The 20275-nt window shown below is 44.0% G+C and overlaps 1 protein-coding gene across 1 annotated transcript in view; it reads right to left on the bottom strand.

Moving 5' to 3' along the window:
* LOC110502429 (tetratricopeptide repeat protein 27) overlaps positions 1-20275 on the bottom strand; it is a 158340-nt gene that overhangs the window by 39558 nt on the left and 98507 nt on the right. Inside the window, 2 exon segments of the mRNA XM_036960856.1 lie at positions 3555-3647; positions 9401-9510. Coding sequence (XP_036816751.1) covers positions 3555-3647; positions 9401-9510 — 203 coding nt within the window.

Here is a 20275-nt window from a genome sequence, read left to right as displayed (position 1 = left end):
TTGCTGAATCTTCTAACCATACCACGTGTTTAAACTCTTAGACTATCGATACCGACAGAATAAGAACAAGTCTTTGATATTAATTACTAGTCTGCAGCTAGTCTCCATTCTATAACGAATGTCACTCTGAACAATCCATTCTAACCACGAGAGAGAGAGAGAGAGAGAGAGAGAGAGAGAGAGAGAGAGGAGAGAGGAAACAAACTTTTCACCAGCAATCAAGACGACAGACTGAGCGTAAATATATATATTGATTTCAATTGTTCCCGAATGAGTGAGCGTTCATGTGCAAAGGATTAGCATTTCAATTGTTATAATTATCAACTCTGTAGTGACTTCTCAGCTGACCTATACTTCCCGTTGTGTCCACCAAGCCGCGATGCCGGTTTAGCCCACTAGGGCACATTCTCCTATCATTTCTTGTAACCATATTTACTTTGTTGTTTTGTTTATGCATTTCTGTGAATTACTTAGTTAGTAATAAATAAATGATTTAAGACAATTGATGTATGGATGACTCATAGTGAAGACTGGGTTCGTGCAGATAACCAACAATTTGCGACGTTTGGAATGAGTCTAACGTGAGGTAAAGTAAATAATTAATTAATCAGAAGACTATGGATCAGATATGACAATATCTGAAAGGTTATATTGGGAAATTATAACCTTGTAATCTGAATATTTTCCTTGGTGCCCCGACTTCCTAGTTAATTACGGTTACATGATTAATCAGTCTAATCGCGTAATACTAATTACAGAGAATCTTTGATAAAACTAAGTCTTCAATTTAATGATAGTAAAGACACAACACTACGCACACAGGCCAAAGTATGAGGGTGCCTAATTTGACTGGAGGCTGGAGTGTCGGCTTTTTCGCCCGCTCCGATTTAGCTCCAGTAGCGCTTCACGAGCCCAGGGCATGGTAGATTTTTTAATCTACCTACCACAGTGGCTGGTGGACCAAAAAGTTAATTTTCCACCCTGACGATCACATCTCTCTATTATGCGTGGGAATACTTTGGAACAGATTTCCGAAATTAAAATCACTCAGAAGCTGATTTGCTGGTGTTTTTACATTATGTTCAACAATAAAACAAAATGTATTTTTGCTCAGGAAACTTGGGAGATCAGATAAAATCACTGCGAACAGCAAACGAGAGTTGGGGAACCCTGACCTACAATATCGGATATCAGAACCCATCTCCCTGTCCCTCCTCTCCCAACACAGCTCCTCTGTGAGCAGGCATGGCCATAGTTACATGTCTCTTGCTGAGGAGAAAATGCACAATCAAAGCCCCACGATTCTCTGCCTTGCTTGCACTTTCAATTCCCCAGGCGGAAATAAAAGGGTGCCTTCAATTTTTTTCTTTATTGCTGTTTGCTGCTGTTACATGGAGCCTGGGCTATGTATCCTCTTTTACACTCTCTCCCTCAATCTCCCTCTCCATATCTCTTCCTCCCTCATCTGTTGGGCAGTCCCTGTCAATCTCCTTCTCCATATCTCTTCCTCCCTCATCTGTTGGGCAGTCCCTGTCAATCTCCTTCTCCATATCTCTTCCTCCCTCATCTGTTGGGCAGTCCCTGTCAATCTCCCTCTCCATATCTCTTCCTCCCTCATCTGTTGGGCAGTCCCTGTCAATCTCCTTCTCCATATCTCTTCCTCCCTCATCTGTTGGGCAGTCCCTGTCAATCTCCTCCTCCATATCTCTCCCTCCCTCATCTGTTGGGCAGTCCCTGTCAATCTCCTTCTCCATATCTCTCCCTCCCTCATCTGTTGGGCAGTCCCTGTCAATCTCCTTCTCCATATCTCTCCCTCCCTCATCTGTTGGGCAGTCCCTGTCAATCTCCCTCTCCATATCTCTTCCTCCCTCATCTGTTGGGCAGTCCCTGTCAATCTCCTTCTCCATATCTCTTCCTCCCTCATCTGTTGGGCAGTCCCTGTCAATCTCCTTCTCCATATCTCTTCCTCCCTCATCTGTTGGGCAGTCCCTGTCAATCTCCCTCTCCATATCTCTTCCTCCCTCATCTGTTGGGCAGTCACTGTCAATCTCCTTCTCCATATCTCTTCCTCCCTCATCTGTTGGGCAGTCCCTGTCAATCTCCTTCTCCATATCTCTTCTTCCCTCATCTGTTGGGCAGTCCCTGTCAATCTCCTTCTCCATATCTCTTCCTCCCTCATCTGTTGGGCAGTCCCTGTCAATCTCCTTCTCCATATCTCTTCCTCCCTCATCTGTTGGGCAGTCCCTGTCAATCTCCCTCTCCATATCTCTTCCTCCCTCATCTGTTGGGCAGTCCCTGTCAATCTCCCTCTCCATATCTCTTCCTCCCTCATCTGTTGGGCAGTCCCTGTCAATCTCCTTCTCCATATCTCTTCCTCCCTCATCTGTTGGGCAGTCCCTGTCAATCTCCCTCTCCATATCTCTTCCTCCCTCATCTGTTGGGCAGTCCCTGTCAATCTCCCTCTCCATATCTCTTCCTCCCTCATCTGTTGGGCAGTCCCTGTCAATCTACCTCTCCCCCACTTTATGTCTGTTTGTGGGTCTCCCACTCTGCCTAGGTAAACATTGTATTGACTGATTGTATTGAGGAGCATTGGCTTTAGACAACAGCAAATATCTAATTAAAAAGGGGAAACCTTTCCAACCAGCTGAACATGTAAGCAAATATCACTGCTCAAAACACCTTAGCTGCCAGACGCTGTCATTTCTTTGTAGTAAGAGGAAGAATAAACTGACTATGTGCCAGGAATGGCATAGTCAACACAAAATACAACACAAAATAAACATCCACGGTTGACAAATCATCTTTCTGAAAGCTACAAATATGGACTAACAAAAATACTCACTCACTCATCTCCCAAAATATGTACACAGAGAAAAACAGATGAGCCTTACTTGCATCACCATATATAAACTACCTGGTTGGTGTAGCTCCTACGCTGAGGGGCTGTCTGGTAGATGATGAAGGACATAGGTGTACTGTTTTAGTGGCCATCCTAGAGTGGAGGCGGCCATCAGGTGGCCTTTGGCTTGAAAGCAGCCTGCGCTGACACAGAGCTTGAGCCTGACAGATATATTGTCTTATTGTCCAGATTAGATCAGGGCTCTGACGCACTACCTACTCACATATGACCAGCCCTGTGGTGATGGATGAGACTCCTCTGAGGACAAGGCGTTAGTGGACCTCGGGCAGGAGGTCAAGAGGACACAGTTACAACACCGGAGCAAGGCCCAGCATCCTTGTTCAAATGTGTAGGAGTTCAAAGACAGTCTCCCCCACCGCCCAGCGGATGGATCCCATCCTTTTCTCCTGACTTAGGGATCACTCATATAAACCTGACACATATGTTTATTTTTAAATCATGGCCATGACTTAGAATGGGTCAAGTCATAAGTCAAAGCTTTGATGAAAGACATTGCTGTGTGGTACCTCAGTTAGAGTGAGTCGGCCCTCAACAGGAAGTTAACATTCACAGTGGAACAAAATCAGTTCAAAGTCAATCAGCATAAATCAGAAACCCAATCAGCGGTGACGGTCTAATGAGGGGGTGTTACCTGGACAGCCCACCTGGGAGGAGCCTGGCAGCAGTAGAAGAGTTTCAGACGCTGAGTCACAGGACAGCTCTTCTCAAAGCAATCCACTATAGTCTGGAAGAGAGGAGAGAAAACCAACATCAACTAGACAGTCATACCCAGGCAAAGTGCTAATAATAAATGAAAGGAATTTAAACTGCAAAGTTGGTAGAGCAAGTCAAGAGCAAATTGTAATGTACTAATTGATTGAGATGTGGGTGAAGCAGGTGTAGACAAGCATTGACAGCGTGGGCAACCCTGGTTTAGATCCTTCTTCTGTCTCAATCGCTGTTGTGTTGACCGGTTTGACAATGGCAAGGGGACGTTAGGTACTCCATGAACACATGCTGAGGGCATCCAGGAAGACAAGGCATAAACAGTAAACATAATTCTCTCACAGCTGTGCCAAATGAGCCACAGCTGACTGCTATCCAATTGTTATCGTCTCATTCACGAGACTCCTCTGGCGAGTCAAGTCACTTTATCAGTGGGTCGTTATGCAGAGCAACAACTCACATTCTGCCTGCTATTGGATAGGAGATATTTTGTCTGTGTCTAAATTGGGTCTCGACTCACACCTAAGTATTTAACAACGATGAGATGGTTTCTTAATATCTGAATTCGAAGATCCTATACCATGGCACATAAACCTCAGTCCTGTTGTTATGGCTCGGTTGGGTGGTGTTATCAGTGGGACGTGGACAGGGCCCAGTCTCCTGTAATGAGATTTGGATCCCGACTGCCCAGGATAAAGTGCTTAATTATAAGAAGTGGATGGAGTTGGGCAGCTTGGATGTGATTGGGCTCCTTGTATAGGAAATGAAGAGGACATTGTTTAAGTGATACAGGAGATACAGTATTTTACTGTCTGGGATGAAGAAAATCCAGAGGTGAGTCATGGTGATTGCATTTTCTGGGGACACTGACGGACACAAATAAAAACACCAAAATCTAGACACAGAGACACCAACACAATCAGGAGGGCGGGGGATAAAAAGCACCCCTTCCTTTTAGATTTTTTAATAACTCTGAAAGACAAATCCAATGCCCTGTCCAAGTGTTGACGTCAAACCGGCACGGCTTCCGATGAACGCTGATCTTGATTCCTCAAAGACCATTACTGCCCAAATGATTTTCAATGTTCATCTTTTGTCTCGGTCAGTTTAATGGGTGGTTGGCAAAGTTGTCTTTACCAATAAGAGATGCATGTATCTGGTAACATCTAAACAAACCTAGTCTACAAATGAGTGGGCCCGGTCAACCGTTAAGAGTCCATCTTTCCATTTAAAACAAGTCTCTGACACTGTCAGAGAAAGTGACACAGTGTGTCAAAACAGGCAGCCTGCAGAGTGGGAGCAGGCACACTGCAAGTGCAAGACGAAAACTGTAAGAATGCAACAGAATGAGGAATTTAAAATGGGGCTGTGTGTCTATTCATGCCAAAACAAACAGCCTTTGCACTTGTTTGAGAGCAAGCTTCCAGTCTTCCAGATCGATGTAAGTGCTCTCTTTTGCTACAGAGAAACGACGCACAAAACCAACGAGAGAAAATTACCATTATTCCTTGCTCTAACTTTGTTGGTGCTCTAATTTGATACCGCATGCAGCTGGGTTCTGTTCTTTATAAAACCTACAAATAAATTCCTGAGGACTTTTGTTTCCCAATAAAAATAATTAGATGTAAGATGAAAAAAGGTAGCACACATCCAAGTGACTTACACGGCTGTGCAAAAAAAACAAGGCTGTTATCATCATTGTCAAAAACCTGTACTACCTTTTTGGGGTATATCGGAGAAGTGTCGGTGTAAATCCTGTGCCATGTCATCTGTTGGAGGTTTGACAATCTTACAGCAATGCTCAGAAGAGGAATTCATGAAGGCAAAGCCGATCCAGCTGTCACAATTAAAGGATAGAGCTCTTTGCTTAAAAGACTTTGATGCTCCAGGATGAAATACTTCCTCTGCACATTCAACCATCCCCCAAAATGGGATATGTCAAGCATCCACAGACCAATATCTGCTAGCATTTCAGCGAAAGTGTGGACTGAACAATGTCTCATGTCAGAGGGTAGAAAGGCAGAGAATAAAACCTATGTTGACAGGTGTGAAAGAACTGATAACTAGTCTCACAACACAACCAGCAGTTGGAGGGAAATTCCAGCTACAGTTTGAAAGGAGAGTGAGGACGGTTCTTAGCGATGAACATCAACCTCATCTAGAAATTCAATTTCCAGTTGGCTTGGTGCAATCGGTTTCCCTTAATGGCAAGCAAGGTTTGTTTGAAAGCAGACTGCGGATGACTAATAACTAATTTTGTTTCAACCACGGCCAGTGGATAGCTTCAAAGCACAAACGGGGTTGGTATGTGGTGAGCTCCAGTAGACCAGAGACCCTACAGAAAGAGCCACAGGCTACTGGGGAGTGGTTCAGAGAAGATTGGTGAGTAAAAACATCCAGATTCACTGAACTGAGTTATTAGTTGCTCTGTGAACACAATTATAGCAGATGGTGGTTGTAATGGAAAGTATATTAAATGAGTATACAGTAAGCCAGAAAATACAGATTTTATACAACTGCACAAGGAAGGAAAACATCCCATCTGACAGGTTGCAGAAATATTACGTTTACACATTCAGAATAAGACCAGTGCGCCTCCCGAGTGGTTTAAGGCACTGCATCGCAGTGCTAGCTGTGCCACTAGAGATCCTGGTTAGAGTCCAGGCTCTGTCGCAGCCACGACCGGGAGACCCAAAGGGCAGTGCACAATTGGCTTAGCGTTGCGCGGGTTATGGGAGGGTTTGGCCAGCAGGGATGTCCTTGTCCCATCGCGCTCTAGCGACACCTGTGGTGGGCCGGGCGCAATGCACGCTGACACGGTCGCCAGGTGTTTCCTCCGACACATTGGTGCGGCTTGCTTCCGGGTTAAGCGGGCATTGTGTCAAGAAGCAGTGCGGCTTGGCTGGGTTGTGTTTCAGAGCACGCACGGCTCTCGACCGTCGCCTCTCCCGAGTTCATACGGGAGTTGCAGCAATGAGACAAGACTGTAACTACCAATTGGATACCACGAAATTGGGGGAAATAAATGGGGTAAAAGTAAAATAAAAATAAACAAATAAGAATAAGAAGAATAAGATAAGACCAGTGTACTTTTAATACACTTGTTAATTTGGAACAAGTCTGTTAAACTAAATAAGGACAATTGCTAGGAATGTCCTCCAGCTACATATGTCAAAGTACTCACCACTGCTGTTTGCTTACGACCTTTTTGAAAACAAATACCTAATTATGGAACAAAATAAAAGTAAACAGACTGCATATTATACGTTTACTTATATGTTTACACCACTACTGCCTTAATAAAATAAGAATAAGAATAAAATAAGAAATAGCCTGAGTGGACTAAGAACAGTAAAACCTGTCTGGTAAAAGACCCTGGGCTTTTCAATGTCTACAAGTCTCTGATAGGAGAGTAATAGACTGTCATTAATTAAGTTATTGGCTGTGATAGAATTACAAGGAACCTCATACTGAAATAGCACATTTTCTTCCTGGATATACAGTCTACATTAAGAACGCTTGCCCTTTCCATGACATAGACTGACCAGGTGAATCCAAGTGAAAGCTGTGATCCCTTATTGATGTCACCTGTTAAATCCACTTTAATCAGTGTAGCTGAAGGGGAGGAGACGGGTTAATGAAGGAGTTTTAAGCCTCGAGACGACTGAGACATGGATTGGGTGTGTGTGCCATTCAGAGAGGTGAATGGGCAAGACAAGATTGAAGTGCATTTGAACAGGTTATGGTAGTAGGTGCCAAGCGCACCAGTTTGTGTCAAGAACGGCAACGCTGCTGGGTTTTTACACGCTCAACAGTTTCCGGTGTGTATCAAGAATGGTCAACCACCCAAAGGACATCCAGTCAACTTGACACAACTGTGGGAACATTGGAGTGTACATGGGCCAGCATCCCTGTTGAACGTTTGGACACCTTGTAAAGTGTGCCCCGACGAACTGAGGCTGTTCTGAGGGCAAAAGGGAAGGGGTGCAACTCAATGTAAGGAAGGTATTCTTAATATTTTGTACAGTCAGTGTATATGTCACATTACAAAATGAAGAGAGTGAAGCATTTAAAAGAGAAAAGATAACTCAATCAGACGATAGGAAGGGAATTTCACCTAGCCTTCCCTCAGGTCAGTCTACATCTGGACTTTGGGTGTCCACTCTCAAACACAGGAAATAAGAAGTGGAAATGACAGACAACAAAGACAGGGAAGTGCAGTTTATTATAATCACTCATTCCCTTGAGGGGCCAGCCATTAGTGCCACGGCTATGTATTCCACCCAATGAGGAGCTTGATCGTGATAAACAAAACCCAGTCGGATCTCCATGGGCCCAGCTAACAGCTTCCTCACAGAAGTCGCCCAAGTTGCTTATTGGAGCAGGACGGGGTTAATAATTCCTGCTCCAACATGAAACAACTCAACACATAACATATTTCCTCCACATTTTCCCCCCTTCAGCAGCCAAGGAGATTTTAAGTCAAAACATCACCCTGGGGGAGAAGAAATTTGAAACAAAGGAGGGCAAACTATTTTATTTTCTCCATTCCCTCCAACTCTCAGTCATTGGTGCGTGTGAGCCGCCTGTCAACCCTCGCTCTGATGTGTCTCTCTTTGGGTTCTGGCGTTCTGGGAGAAACGGTGATTGAGCATGTCTGTCTCACAGGGGATTAGGGCCGGGTGCAGATGGGGTTGGTGTCAGTGGTGGGATCATTGAGTGATTGACGTCTTCCTTGCACAGTGATGGACAGGTGACTCCACCACCCCCCTAGATGACCGACCCCCCACCCGCCTGTCACACGGCTCTCCCTAGAGGGCTCCCTCAGCTGTTTCGCCCCCCTACAGGTCCTGTCTGTCAAATCAGGTTTCGGGATAAGAGTGCAGAGCTCCGTGTGCAAACATTTTAGGAGGGGATGCTAGGGAGATGGAAACCAGACTTTCACTTTCCTTTATGTCACAAAACCATGGGGCAGCACTAGTGTCTGGCTGCTTTAAGAGTCTCCTGTTCTATACCAGACGTCGGACCGTCTTATACCAGGCCCCAACCTCCTGCTTTATGACTCTGACCTCGTCTGGCTGCGACTGACAGCTCATTGCACACCTGGAGCACTGAAGCTGGGGCTGGATAGAGCAACAGGCACACACAACATGATGTCATCCCCATCAGTTTACAGCAGCCCTGAGAAGAGCATAAATTATTCCCAGATCATACATCTGTGCATGACCAAGTATAAGCATGTCAGAGAAACTGTCTGCAAAAAAAGGGGTGTGGAAACATTGGTAAAGGAGAAGAGAGGAGGGTGGGCTGGTTTCACAGACAGACACCCATGACAAATATCCTAAACGGGTACAGGAACCCCGGCACAGGGGGAGCGTGTCTGTCCTCTGCTGGGTTTTTTCAAAGGCCCCTGTACTTTCGCAAACACAGCTCAGTGGGAATACTGATTTGGCTGTGCGGATTTCAGACGGCATGCAGCACATGTTCTTGCAGACTGTTGTGCTAATGATGTGACATATGTAACCTACAGAAAATGTAAATCCAGGTTTGGAATGTATATAATTGTGCATGTAAGCCCTGGAAATGGTATGATGCCAAGTGCCTTCACTTGACAGATCAGCATTAATGGCCTTATAAATAATATAGGCTGATTCTGTGCATTCATGTACAGAATCAGACTTGATATTGTGGGCTACCAATAGTGTCGTTCACCATCAGTGTGTCAGAGTATCTCGTAGAATCAAAACTCTTATGTGACCTTTCATCTTTTACCTGTGTCTGCATCATTGTCCTCTGCATCATGGTCCCCTCCACCCGTCGAGAGCTGGTCCTTAGACACAGCGCCGTCACCACAGCCCAGAACTTGGGCTGAGATAGATGCACTGCAGGGAGAGAGTAGAGAGACCGGTAAGGGCATGGAGATTCAAGACACTCACTTTCATTTCATCATGGACCAATAGGGACATCAATCTCAGATAAAAGGGATAGTCAAATCTCTCAGATAGTGATGGCATAATACAGTAGAGGGTACAGAAATACGTAGCTATGAGTTTGACATCTTCAACATGGAAACTCAAATCTACTGTATAGAGCCGATGAAAGCATAAGAACCAGAAAATTAGGACGCTCTTATGACAGATTCGGGAGTTTCCATGAGAATCAAGCTACTGGAAAGCCGGTATAGTACAGCTTATATAACTTAAATAGGCCCTCTTACTCCAACGATGATGGCGGAGTGTAGACAGTCCTGGAGTTTCACATGGGAGTGTGTGTGTGTGTGTGGGGTGTCTGTTTTGTGTGAGCAAGGACAGAAGAGGTGAGTCCTACTTCCTGTCTGCCGCAGGAAACATTACTCACTGTGGAGTCAGAGGCGAACCCTCCCTGCCAGAGCGGCAATAAAATTTGTCTCTCAGGACCAAGGTCACGCCTACTGATTGACACATATACAGTGGGGCAAAAAAGTATTTAGTCAGCCACCAATTGTGCAAGTTCTCCCACTTAAAAATATTAGAGGCCTGTAATTTTCATCATAGGTACACTTCAACTATGACAGACAAAATGAGAAGAAAAAAAATCCAGAAAATCACACTGTAGGATTTTTAATGAATTTATTTGCAAATTATGGTGGAAAATAAGTATTTGGTCACCTACAAACAAGCAAGATTTCTGGCTCTCACAGACCTGTAACTTCTTCTGTAAGAGGCTCCTCTGTCCTCCACTCGTTACCTGTATTAATGGCACCTGTTTGAACTTGTTATCAGTATAAAAGTCACCTGTCCACAACCTCAAACAGTCATACTCCAAACTCCACTATGGCTAAGACCAAAGAGCTGTCAAAGGACACCAAAAACAAAATTGTAGACCTGCACTAGGCTGGGAAGACTGAATCTGCAATAGGTAAGCAGCTTGGTTTGAAAAAATCAACTGTGGGAGCAATTATTGGAAATGGAAGGCATACAAGACCACTAATAATCTCCCTTGATCTGGGGCTCCACGCAAGATCTCACCCCGTGGGGTCAAAATGATCACAAGAACGGTGAGCAAAAATCCCAGAACCAAACGAGGGGACCTAGTGAATGACCTGCAGAGAGCTGGGACCAAAGTAACAAAGCCTACCATCAGTAACACACTACGCCACCAGGGACTCAAATCCTGCAGTGCCAGACGTGTCCCCCTGCTTAAGCCAGTACATGTCCAGGCCCGTCTGAAGTTTGCTAGAGAGCATTTGGATGATCCAGAAGAAGATTGGGAGAATGTCATATGGTCAGATGAAACCAAAATATAACTTTTTGGTAAAAACTCAACTCGTCGTGTTTGGAGGACAAAGAATGCTGAGTTGCATCCAAAGAACACCATACCTACTGTGAAGCATGGGGGTGGAAACATCATGCTTTGGGGCTGTTTTTCTGCAAAGGGACCAGGACGACTGATCAGTGTAAAGGAAAGAATGAATGGGGCCATGTATCGTGAGATTTTGAGTGTAAACCTTCTTCCATCAGCAAGGGCATTGAAGATAAAATGTGGCTGGGTCTTTCAGCACGACAATGATCCCAAACACACCGCCCGGGCAACGAAGGAGTGGCTTCGTAAGAAGCATTTCAAGGTCTTGGAGTGGCCTAGCCAGTCTCCAGATCTCAACCCCATAGAACATCTTTGGAGGGAGTTGAAAGTCCGTGTTGCCCAGCAACAGCCCCAAAACATCACTGCTCTAGAGGAGATCTGCATGGAGGAATGGGCAAAAAAAACAGCAGCAGTGTGTGAAAACATTGTGAAGACTTACAGAAAACGTTTGACCTCTGTCATTGCCAACAAAGGGTATATAATAAAGTATTGAGATAAACTTTTGTTATTGAAAAAATACTTATTTTCCACCATAATTTGCAAATAAATTCATTAAAAATCCTACAATGTGATTTTCTGGATCCCCCCCCCCCCCCCCCCCCCCGCCCATTTTCTGTAATAGTTGAAGTGTACCTATGATGAAAATTACAGGCCTCTCATCTTTTTAAGTGGGAGAACTTGCACAATTGGTGGCTGACTAAATACTTTTTTGCCCCACTGTATGTCCGACCTTATCACAGATGGACTTGGTTGCATACTACACTGTGAAGGAGACATGCAGTAGGAATATGTGACCACTAGTGGCCAGCGGCTGACTCAGTGGGAGGCGGTGTGTAAATGTAGAGATCAGGTTCCGGTGCTGTTCGCCCAGCCGATGTCCCCCTCCACGCAGGAGGAGAGATGGGTAGGGAGCTAGCAGATAGTCTGGGTGTGTCCCATACTGTACACTGAAGGCCACGGGAACCTCAGAGAGCAGTGTTTGCACAGGGCCCTCAAATAAAATCGCCACCGGACAATTTACATTGACCCCCCCCTCCCTTTTATACACTGCTGCTACTCGCTGTTTATCATCTATGCATAGTCACTTCACCCCCACCAACATGTAGAAATGACCTCAACTAACCTGTACCCCCGCACACTGACTCGGTACTGGTGCCCCCTGTATATAGCCTCGTTATTGTTATTCTTATTATGTTACTTTCTATTTTAGTCTGCTTGGTAAATATTTGTCTTAACTCCTCTTGAACTGCACTGTTGGTTAAGTGCTCGTAAGTTAGCATTTCACGGTAAAGTCTACTCTTGTTGTATTCGGCGCATGTGACAAATAGAGTTTGATTTGAGTTTAGCAAACCTGTTGCTGCCTTACCTTAGTGTTTATTCAAGAAAATACATCCTAACAAACGGACAAATAAATAGCTGAGAACACCACCACCTCGGAGCAATATAATGTAGTCTGGTTTATAAGGAGGTTGTGTATGTGAAATATTGAATACCATCACTGGTAACAAATCATCATATGGGGAACAAATTGACAAAAACAAAACAAATCAATAAAAAAAATATATCAAGGAATTCCTTGCCATTGATTTCTGCTTACTGGGGAGTTGTCTGTATTACAGCTCCATTCTCCCTCCCCCAACATTCATCTTTGTGAGAGTGAAGACAAATAGTTTGAGGGCGCAAAGAGGAGCACAAGTCAGAGTTGAAAAGAGAAGAGAAAAGATGGTAAGAAAGGAAAGATGGTAAGGCTTAGCGTTTCCAGTACATTCCTTTGTCTTTGCCTCACAATTTCAAGGGTAATTGTTTAGAGAACATAAACAATTCTGTGCTCGACTCTACAACTTGCAATAACCTTTCAGGAAAGGAGCAGATCAGTTAAGTTTCACACGGAAACATTGCGTGACGAGCTTTGGGTTACATATTTAGCCGCAAAGGCAATGGATATTTTGTCTCTTTCACTAGCTCACTTCCTCTGAGCAGAGTCAACACGTGTTCTCCCCTGGCTATCCTGTCTGGCCTGTGGGCCATGTCTAAACATGAGACCTGATAGAAATCAGCCAAATTAGTAGCAAACTAATGCAGAGGCCTGGGATAGAAACTGAAGGCAACATGACCAGCGGTTCCCAACCCTTTTCCATTCCGGGGACCACCAAATCACCGTCAAAAGCTCTCGAGGACCACCATTCGTGATTTTATAACACACAATATATCTTGGCGGTCGAATGTATTCAATTTCAGCAGTGAATGTAAGAAATTAAAGGCCTATTATTATTCTCAACAATTTGCATTGTGAAAAATCATGTAAAATAATACCATTAATACTCCCAACTGTTATTACATTTGGAAGAAAAAAAAAGATCTCACGTAACCAAAGGGTGAACAGCACAGTGGTGTGATGTATGGAAAACAGAAGCTATGAATTCTAATTATCACCCCATCAGTATGGTGGTGTACTGACAGGGGGACAGAGATTGCCTTGGAGGAGGATGAAGTTAGGACACAGCCCCCATGGGACGCCTCCCCTCTCTCTTTGTCTTTCCTAACTTCCGTGCCAAGTTACGAGATGACTATCAAATCGACTTCCTCTTATGGGGCCAGAGAGAAAATAACAATTTAAGATGGAATCACCCTCCTCCCACATTTTCCTCCTCCCCCCCTCCTCCCACATTGTCCCCCACCCCTCCTCCACTCATACCAAATGTCACTATGGCAACCCTTCCAGTTCGACTACTTAGCTTCTCTTACCAAAACCTTCCCAGAAGCTCTCAGTGGGAAGCGGAGGGCGGACTAGGGAACGGTATTGAGCAAAACAGACCCTATCTTGCCCAAGGCCCAGTCAGAATTTCACTGCAGACTGTATTTTTTGAGTTCGGTGATGTGATAAGTCAGGCTGACACATCTGTGTAGATAGATAAGAAAAAAACTATCTGGATTTTTTTGATTTAACTAACTTATCAATGACGCAGAGGAAATCCTATTTCCAGCCCTAGATGATAACTCCCGCGGATTTGCTGACATCAGGAAAACACTTTTGAAACTGACGTAAGGAGCTGTCTCTGTCTCTCTCTGTGTGTGTGGCACTAAAGAACAGTTGACAAAAAGAAACATCTGGCAAACTCAAACGGAAGCTCTACCCCATTGCAGAATCACTATTGTGGAATGGGATCATAACCACATCCTAAATCTTACATCTTAAACACGCTTTCTTCTTTAGAGTTCCCCCAAAACCAAGGTAGGAGCGAGATAAGATCGGTACTTTTGAAAGCTTTCAATATGTTGGTTGATAAAATCCGAGATAAAAAGGGACCAAGTTCTCTAGCTGAACCAACTGTTCCCCTTGGAAAGGAGACTACTACAGTATGACACCCCCCCCCCCCCCCCCCTTTCCTTTTGTTCAACCTAAGATCAGACAAACAAGGTGAGCTTCGTCTCCATTGACTCATCTCAGATAAGGATTTCATGCTAATATCAAAACCTAAGATTCTGAGATCTCCAGAATGGAGGGAACTTGCATTGACACGACTAAGATTGGGATCTTATTGCTAGCTTGGTGGAATGTGGCCATTATGAAGAGGCCTCCCCCCCTTACCATCTTTGTGCAATATCCATACTCGCAGGCTTCTAAACTCATCAGTCAGCAGTACAGTAATATGGAGAGGGGAGAGAAAGGTCAGCCATTATTCCTCCCAAACACTGTTTCACTGGTGTTATTAAGCCTCAATGACCTTCTCACACAATATTAGAAAAAATAAAAATAATTAAACCATAACATCTTGGTAACGGTATCAGAAACACCTGTGAAACGGCACAGTGCTTTACATAAAACTGGTTAGCTGCCTGAAATGCTTATAACAGTTTTTGACCAGGATGATTGGTAGAGAATAGTCTATTTTGAATAGTATGTTTGTTAGCCATACATTTCATTTATATAATAAGAGTTTGCTACTAATTTGGCTGATTAAAATCCAACACATTAAGATGACATTCAGCAATAAACAAATATGCAGGAAAAAGGCAGCATGAAGTATGAGGTTGTGTACGAGGTTCACATGATCCCGAATGTGTTTGTAAATGCTAAACGAGTCACGATGGAACTCAAAATGGGACATTAGCGCAACAGTAAATCATCATCATTATGTAGTCATTCCGCTAGAAGGTAGAAACAACATTAATCATTGTCCTGAGTTAAAGTGCAATGGCAAACTGATTTAGATGGTGAGGCAGTGCCATTTCAAATGAATATCCAGCAGTGTTTAATTGGCTGGGCTTGCTTGGCCAACTGCGTCACACTATAGCACCTGTCTGCAAACTCCGGAGATGAGAATCCTGGTGGAGCAGCAGGCCAGAGCCCCAGGCCCATTGGGAAGACTGTCGAGGAGCTCAAAGCGCTTAACAGAGTGGCCTTGCTCAGCGGCCCACGTTGAGTCATTTATTACCTTAATTCAAACCTTTTCAAAAGCAGTTCTAACACCGCAGCTGGCTGCATGGTACTGATTTGCCTCCTAGCAGCAGAAAGCTAGGTCAAGAAAACAGACCCGGGTTATAGGCGTGACAGTAGTTCAGACAGCCTACGGGAAGTAGGGAGTCTGTTTGAGAAATGCTTGAAAATAACTAGGGAAGGTCCATTTTAAAATTGGTCAGTCAAATTTTTGGGGTCATTAAAGTCAAAAAGGGGAATTTCAATAGGCTCCAATAGCAAATAGAGAGCAATAAAATCATACTATAAAAACAACATTTGTTTTTAAGAAGGTATTAAGATAAAAATTGCCAAAACAAAATGGTAATCCAGATAAATACATTGCCAAAATTACAGACAACTCCAACTACAGCACATTCAAGTTTACTTCCAAACCCCCAAACTTAGTGAACTGCTGTGAGAATTCACAAACATCAAAGGCAAGTTCAGTTATTGGCTAATGACTGAGAATTCCAAATGTTCCCATAAAATCCTCTACTTGTATTGGCCCTAAAGACTTAAGAGATTGGCTATACATGAGCATGGAACATTTCTCCATCCAATCCCTGACACGGTTCAGCAGTCTCAAATATACTGTAACCACGATGCTTTCGTATCTGTAATGAAAAGAACAATGATGGATGCCATTTTTCCACTGGACCTCAAAGCGCTTTACATTGTAAGGGAGGAGAACTCATCCTCTTCCATCAACAAATGAGCAGCATCCACCCATCTGGGTGATGCGCTGCACTTTTGGTCAAATTTGGGCCAGAATGCTCACAACAAGTCAGCCACATAAAGAGGGAATGAGCACACTAAAATGGTCAGATATATAGGTGGACAGTTGTACTTTTCAATTGGACTTTCTTGCGCTAATTTGAGCTTCAGCAGAGCCGATGGGGCAGGGGCAAAGTGTGTGCACATCCTAACACAGAGCAGATCAGCGAGCATACGCCAGAGCTACTCCGAATTAATAAATCAGACATTAGCTCATAGCCATTGCGTCTTTATCATCAAATTTCACTGGCAGCAGCGAGAGCGACAACCCACACATTCCGCAAAGCTTAGAAGTCTCTCTCTGCTCTCTCATTTCTGACATTACATCCTTAAGTATCATTTATATAAAACAGCAAATAAAATAACGACAACACATCATAAGTCACTTCAAGGGAAAATTGGGAAATTACTTTGTTGTTGTCCTGTATAAAAAAATATGTCAAAAGGAAGAATAACTGACCATAGAGTAAGTAAATAAAAACAGATCATTTTAAAGAGGGCAGGTAAATCTTAAGGTTCAAGCAAATGGTAAAAAGGTTTTGGAGAGATGTGAGTCTGTGAAGAAAAATACATGATGTGTAGTAACAGATCATCTCTATTAAGTCTATGGCTCCACCCTTCAACCACTGAGGATGGCATGACAAGCTAATGCAATCAGCCATGCAGCCGTAATCCTGACTACAAAAATAGCCCTCCCATCTTTTTTTTTTGTGTGAAGCTTGACCTTCTAAGACTCATTTAGCTCAGACCCCACAATCGCAAGCGGGTGACAACAATTTCAGGCTCAAATTGCAGTTCTCTGATTAGTCGTCGAAACATTTTGTGGTCCCACGAATGTGCCGGAAAACGATCTACAAGTGACAGCAGCAATGAAAGCTTTTCATTCTTGATTTATGTTCAACTAGTTTACAGAAAAGTAAGGGCAGGTTTTAGGGCAGGTTTAAAGGAGGACAAATCAGAGGTGGAGATGGCCTTAGTGCTGTGCTGACTGGAGGACATATCTGTCTCAGTCTAGGAGTTTAGGGTATGTCAGCAGCCGACTGCCAGACAACCTGAGTCTCTCATTTGGAGACAAGGCAGCCTTCACACTCCAATCGCCCCTCACAACGTCCTGGCTCAGACCGAGGAGGATACGCTCGGTTCTGCTTAAGTAATGCCCTGGTGATGAGTGGGAGGAATAATCTGATTTGACGTGCTGGGCATTGTGATCAAAATCAAGGCAACACGCAAAATCAATGCACAGAGGAAATTTAACCTCCTGGATGGGTCATGTGGTGTGCTCTGAGCCTATCAGAGTTGTTAGATTTGACACAAGTGGCAGTGCAACCAGTGTTGGAGGAAAAACAGAGTCAACCACTGAGTTACATCTTAAAGGTTTCTAATGCATATAGAGACTGAGTAGCCTAATCCACATAGCAGAGTTTGAGAAATGAGATGCGCAAATATACTTGCTTCATACACCAACAACTATATCTGCTAATAATCTTTGAAAACCACTTTAAACTATATTTAAATAAATGTCTAAATATACATGAAAAGCCAGCTCTGGTTAAGACATCAGCCTGGAGCGGACTGGGGAGATTTACGGCAGAACAGCCACAAACTCCAGGGCAATAAATTTACCTTTGTGACCGTTCTTGCTTTTTTCCCCCTCTGACAGACGTGAGCTTTCCAAATAGATTTCCGAGATTTTTTCCCCTTGAGTGAAGCCTAAGCTGGCCCTTGACATTGCAGAACATTCTTCACCTCATTCCTGGAACGTGAGCCAGCGCAAAGACATCAGTGGTTTGTGACAGAGGTAAGCATCTGACTGTCATTCAGACATGCGTGCATCCAGACTAGTGACACTCATCCTCCGGTAAGAAACGTATACTTCAATACACAGAGAGGTGCACTAACTGAGCTATCGGCAATATTACAATTTATATAATGCCATATGTACATTTTTGTGAACACAAGTAATTACGATCCATTTCATCACCACAAATTGGGTTCAACTAAAGCATGGTAGTCTTGGCACACTGGTTACTGTATCCTGTTAAAGGATTTGTTTACTGGTCACAAACACAGATATTGTAGAGCTTGGTGTTAACAGTACCCTTATATGAGTGTTCCAGACAACCATCAGGAAGGTGACATAAGTAGAGTGCCGATGAAGAAGACCAGACATGTGACAACCATCTAACCAGCCTGCAGATTCCTGGATCCACATGTAGGCTGGGAAGATGCCTGCTCACACAGCCAGCAGAGGCTCTGGGGAGTCCAGCAACGGTGAGATGACTGGTGCCAGCCCATTGTTTCAGCTGAACTAAAGGCTGGATGGACATCAACTCCAAGCTGATGGAGTGACCTTTTGATTTGAATTTTTGAAGAACGGAACAGGAGGGGGTGGCTGCCGTTTTACGGGCTCCTAACCAATTGCTATTTCTTTTGCATTGTATGTAACATATTTTGTATATAATGTTGATGCTACCGTCTCTTATGACCGAAAAGAGCTTCTGGATATCAGAAAAGCGATTACACAAATTTTTTATTTAATGAGTCTGACGAAGGATTTAATGTTGCTCCCAGACAAGGCCCAATTCCCCGTAAAGAAAAGAAGGAACTATAGGGGGCGAAGATCAGGGTGCCTTGTGAGAATTTGTCAGCGCCTCTACCATCCGTTCTATTGGCCAACGTGCAACCACTGGAGAATAAACTGGATGAGCTCTGTTTGAGACTATCCTACAAACGGGATATTAAAAACTGCAAAATCTTATGTTTCTCCGAGTCGTGGCTGAAAACCACACGGATAATATACAGTTGGCTCTGTTTTCCATGCATCGGCAGGACAGAACAGCTACGTCTGGTAAGACGAGGCATGGGGGTGTGTCTATTAGTCAATAACTGCTAGTGAGAGATGTCTAATATTAAGGTAGTCTCGAGGTATTGCTGACCTAAGGTAGAGTATCTCATTCTAAGCTGTCGATCACACTACCTACCAAAGGAGTTCATCTATAATTTTCTGTCTACCACCACCCGACGCTGGCACTAAGACCGCACTCAACGAGCTGTATAAGGCCATAAGCAAACAAGAAAATGCTCACCCAGAAGTTTTATTTAATTTCTACCAGCATGTCATATGTGCAACACAGAGACAGGTTAAAAAATAAAAAAAGAAGCTATCCCTCATTTGAAAATTCTGTCCATAATTATATTATCCTGATTCCTGCTCACAAGCAAAAACGAAAGCCGGAAGTACCAGTGACACGCTCAATACGGAAGTGGACGGATGAAGGGGATGCTACGCTACAGGACTGTTTTGCTAGCACAGACTGGAATATGTTCCAGGATTCATACAATGGCATTGAAGAGTATAGCACCTCAGTCACCGGCTTCATCAATAAGTGCATCGACAACGTCGTCCCCACTGTGACCGTATGTATATATACACCAACCAGAAGCCATGGATTACAGGCGACATCGGCACTGAGCTAAAGGCTAGAGCTGCTGCTTTCAAGGAGCGGGACACTAATCCGCAAGCTTCTAAGAAATCCCACTACGCCCTGAGACGAACCATCAAACAGGCAAAGCGTCAATACAGGACTAAGATTGAATCATTCTACACCGGCTTTGATGCTCATTGGATGTGGCATGGCTTGCAAATTATTACGGACTACAGAGGGAACCCCAGGCGCAAGCTGCCCAGTGACACGAGCCTACCAGGTAAGCTAAATGCCTTTTATGCTAACTTCGAGGCAAGCAACACTGAAGCATGCATGAGAGCACCAATTGTTCCGTACAACTGTGTGATCAGGCATATGTGACCATGACCTTTAAACAGGTCAACATTCACAAGGCCACAGGGCCAGACGGATTACCAGGACATGTACTCCAAGCATGCGTGGACCAACTGGCAAGTATCTTCACTGACATTTTCAACCTCTTGCTGACCGCGTCTGTAATACCTACATATTTCACGCAGACCACCATAGTCCAAGAACACTAAGGTAACCTGCCTAAATGACTACCACCCCGTAGCAACCACATCAGTAGCCATGAGGTGTTTTGAAAGGCTGGTCATTGCTCACATC

This window comes from Oncorhynchus mykiss, chromosome 23 (assembly GCF_013265735.2).
Source record: "Oncorhynchus mykiss isolate Arlee chromosome 23, USDA_OmykA_1.1, whole genome shotgun sequence".
Taxonomy (NCBI): Eukaryota; Metazoa; Chordata; class Actinopteri; order Salmoniformes; family Salmonidae; genus Oncorhynchus; species Oncorhynchus mykiss.
This window is presented reverse-complemented; position numbering and strand designations above follow the sequence as displayed.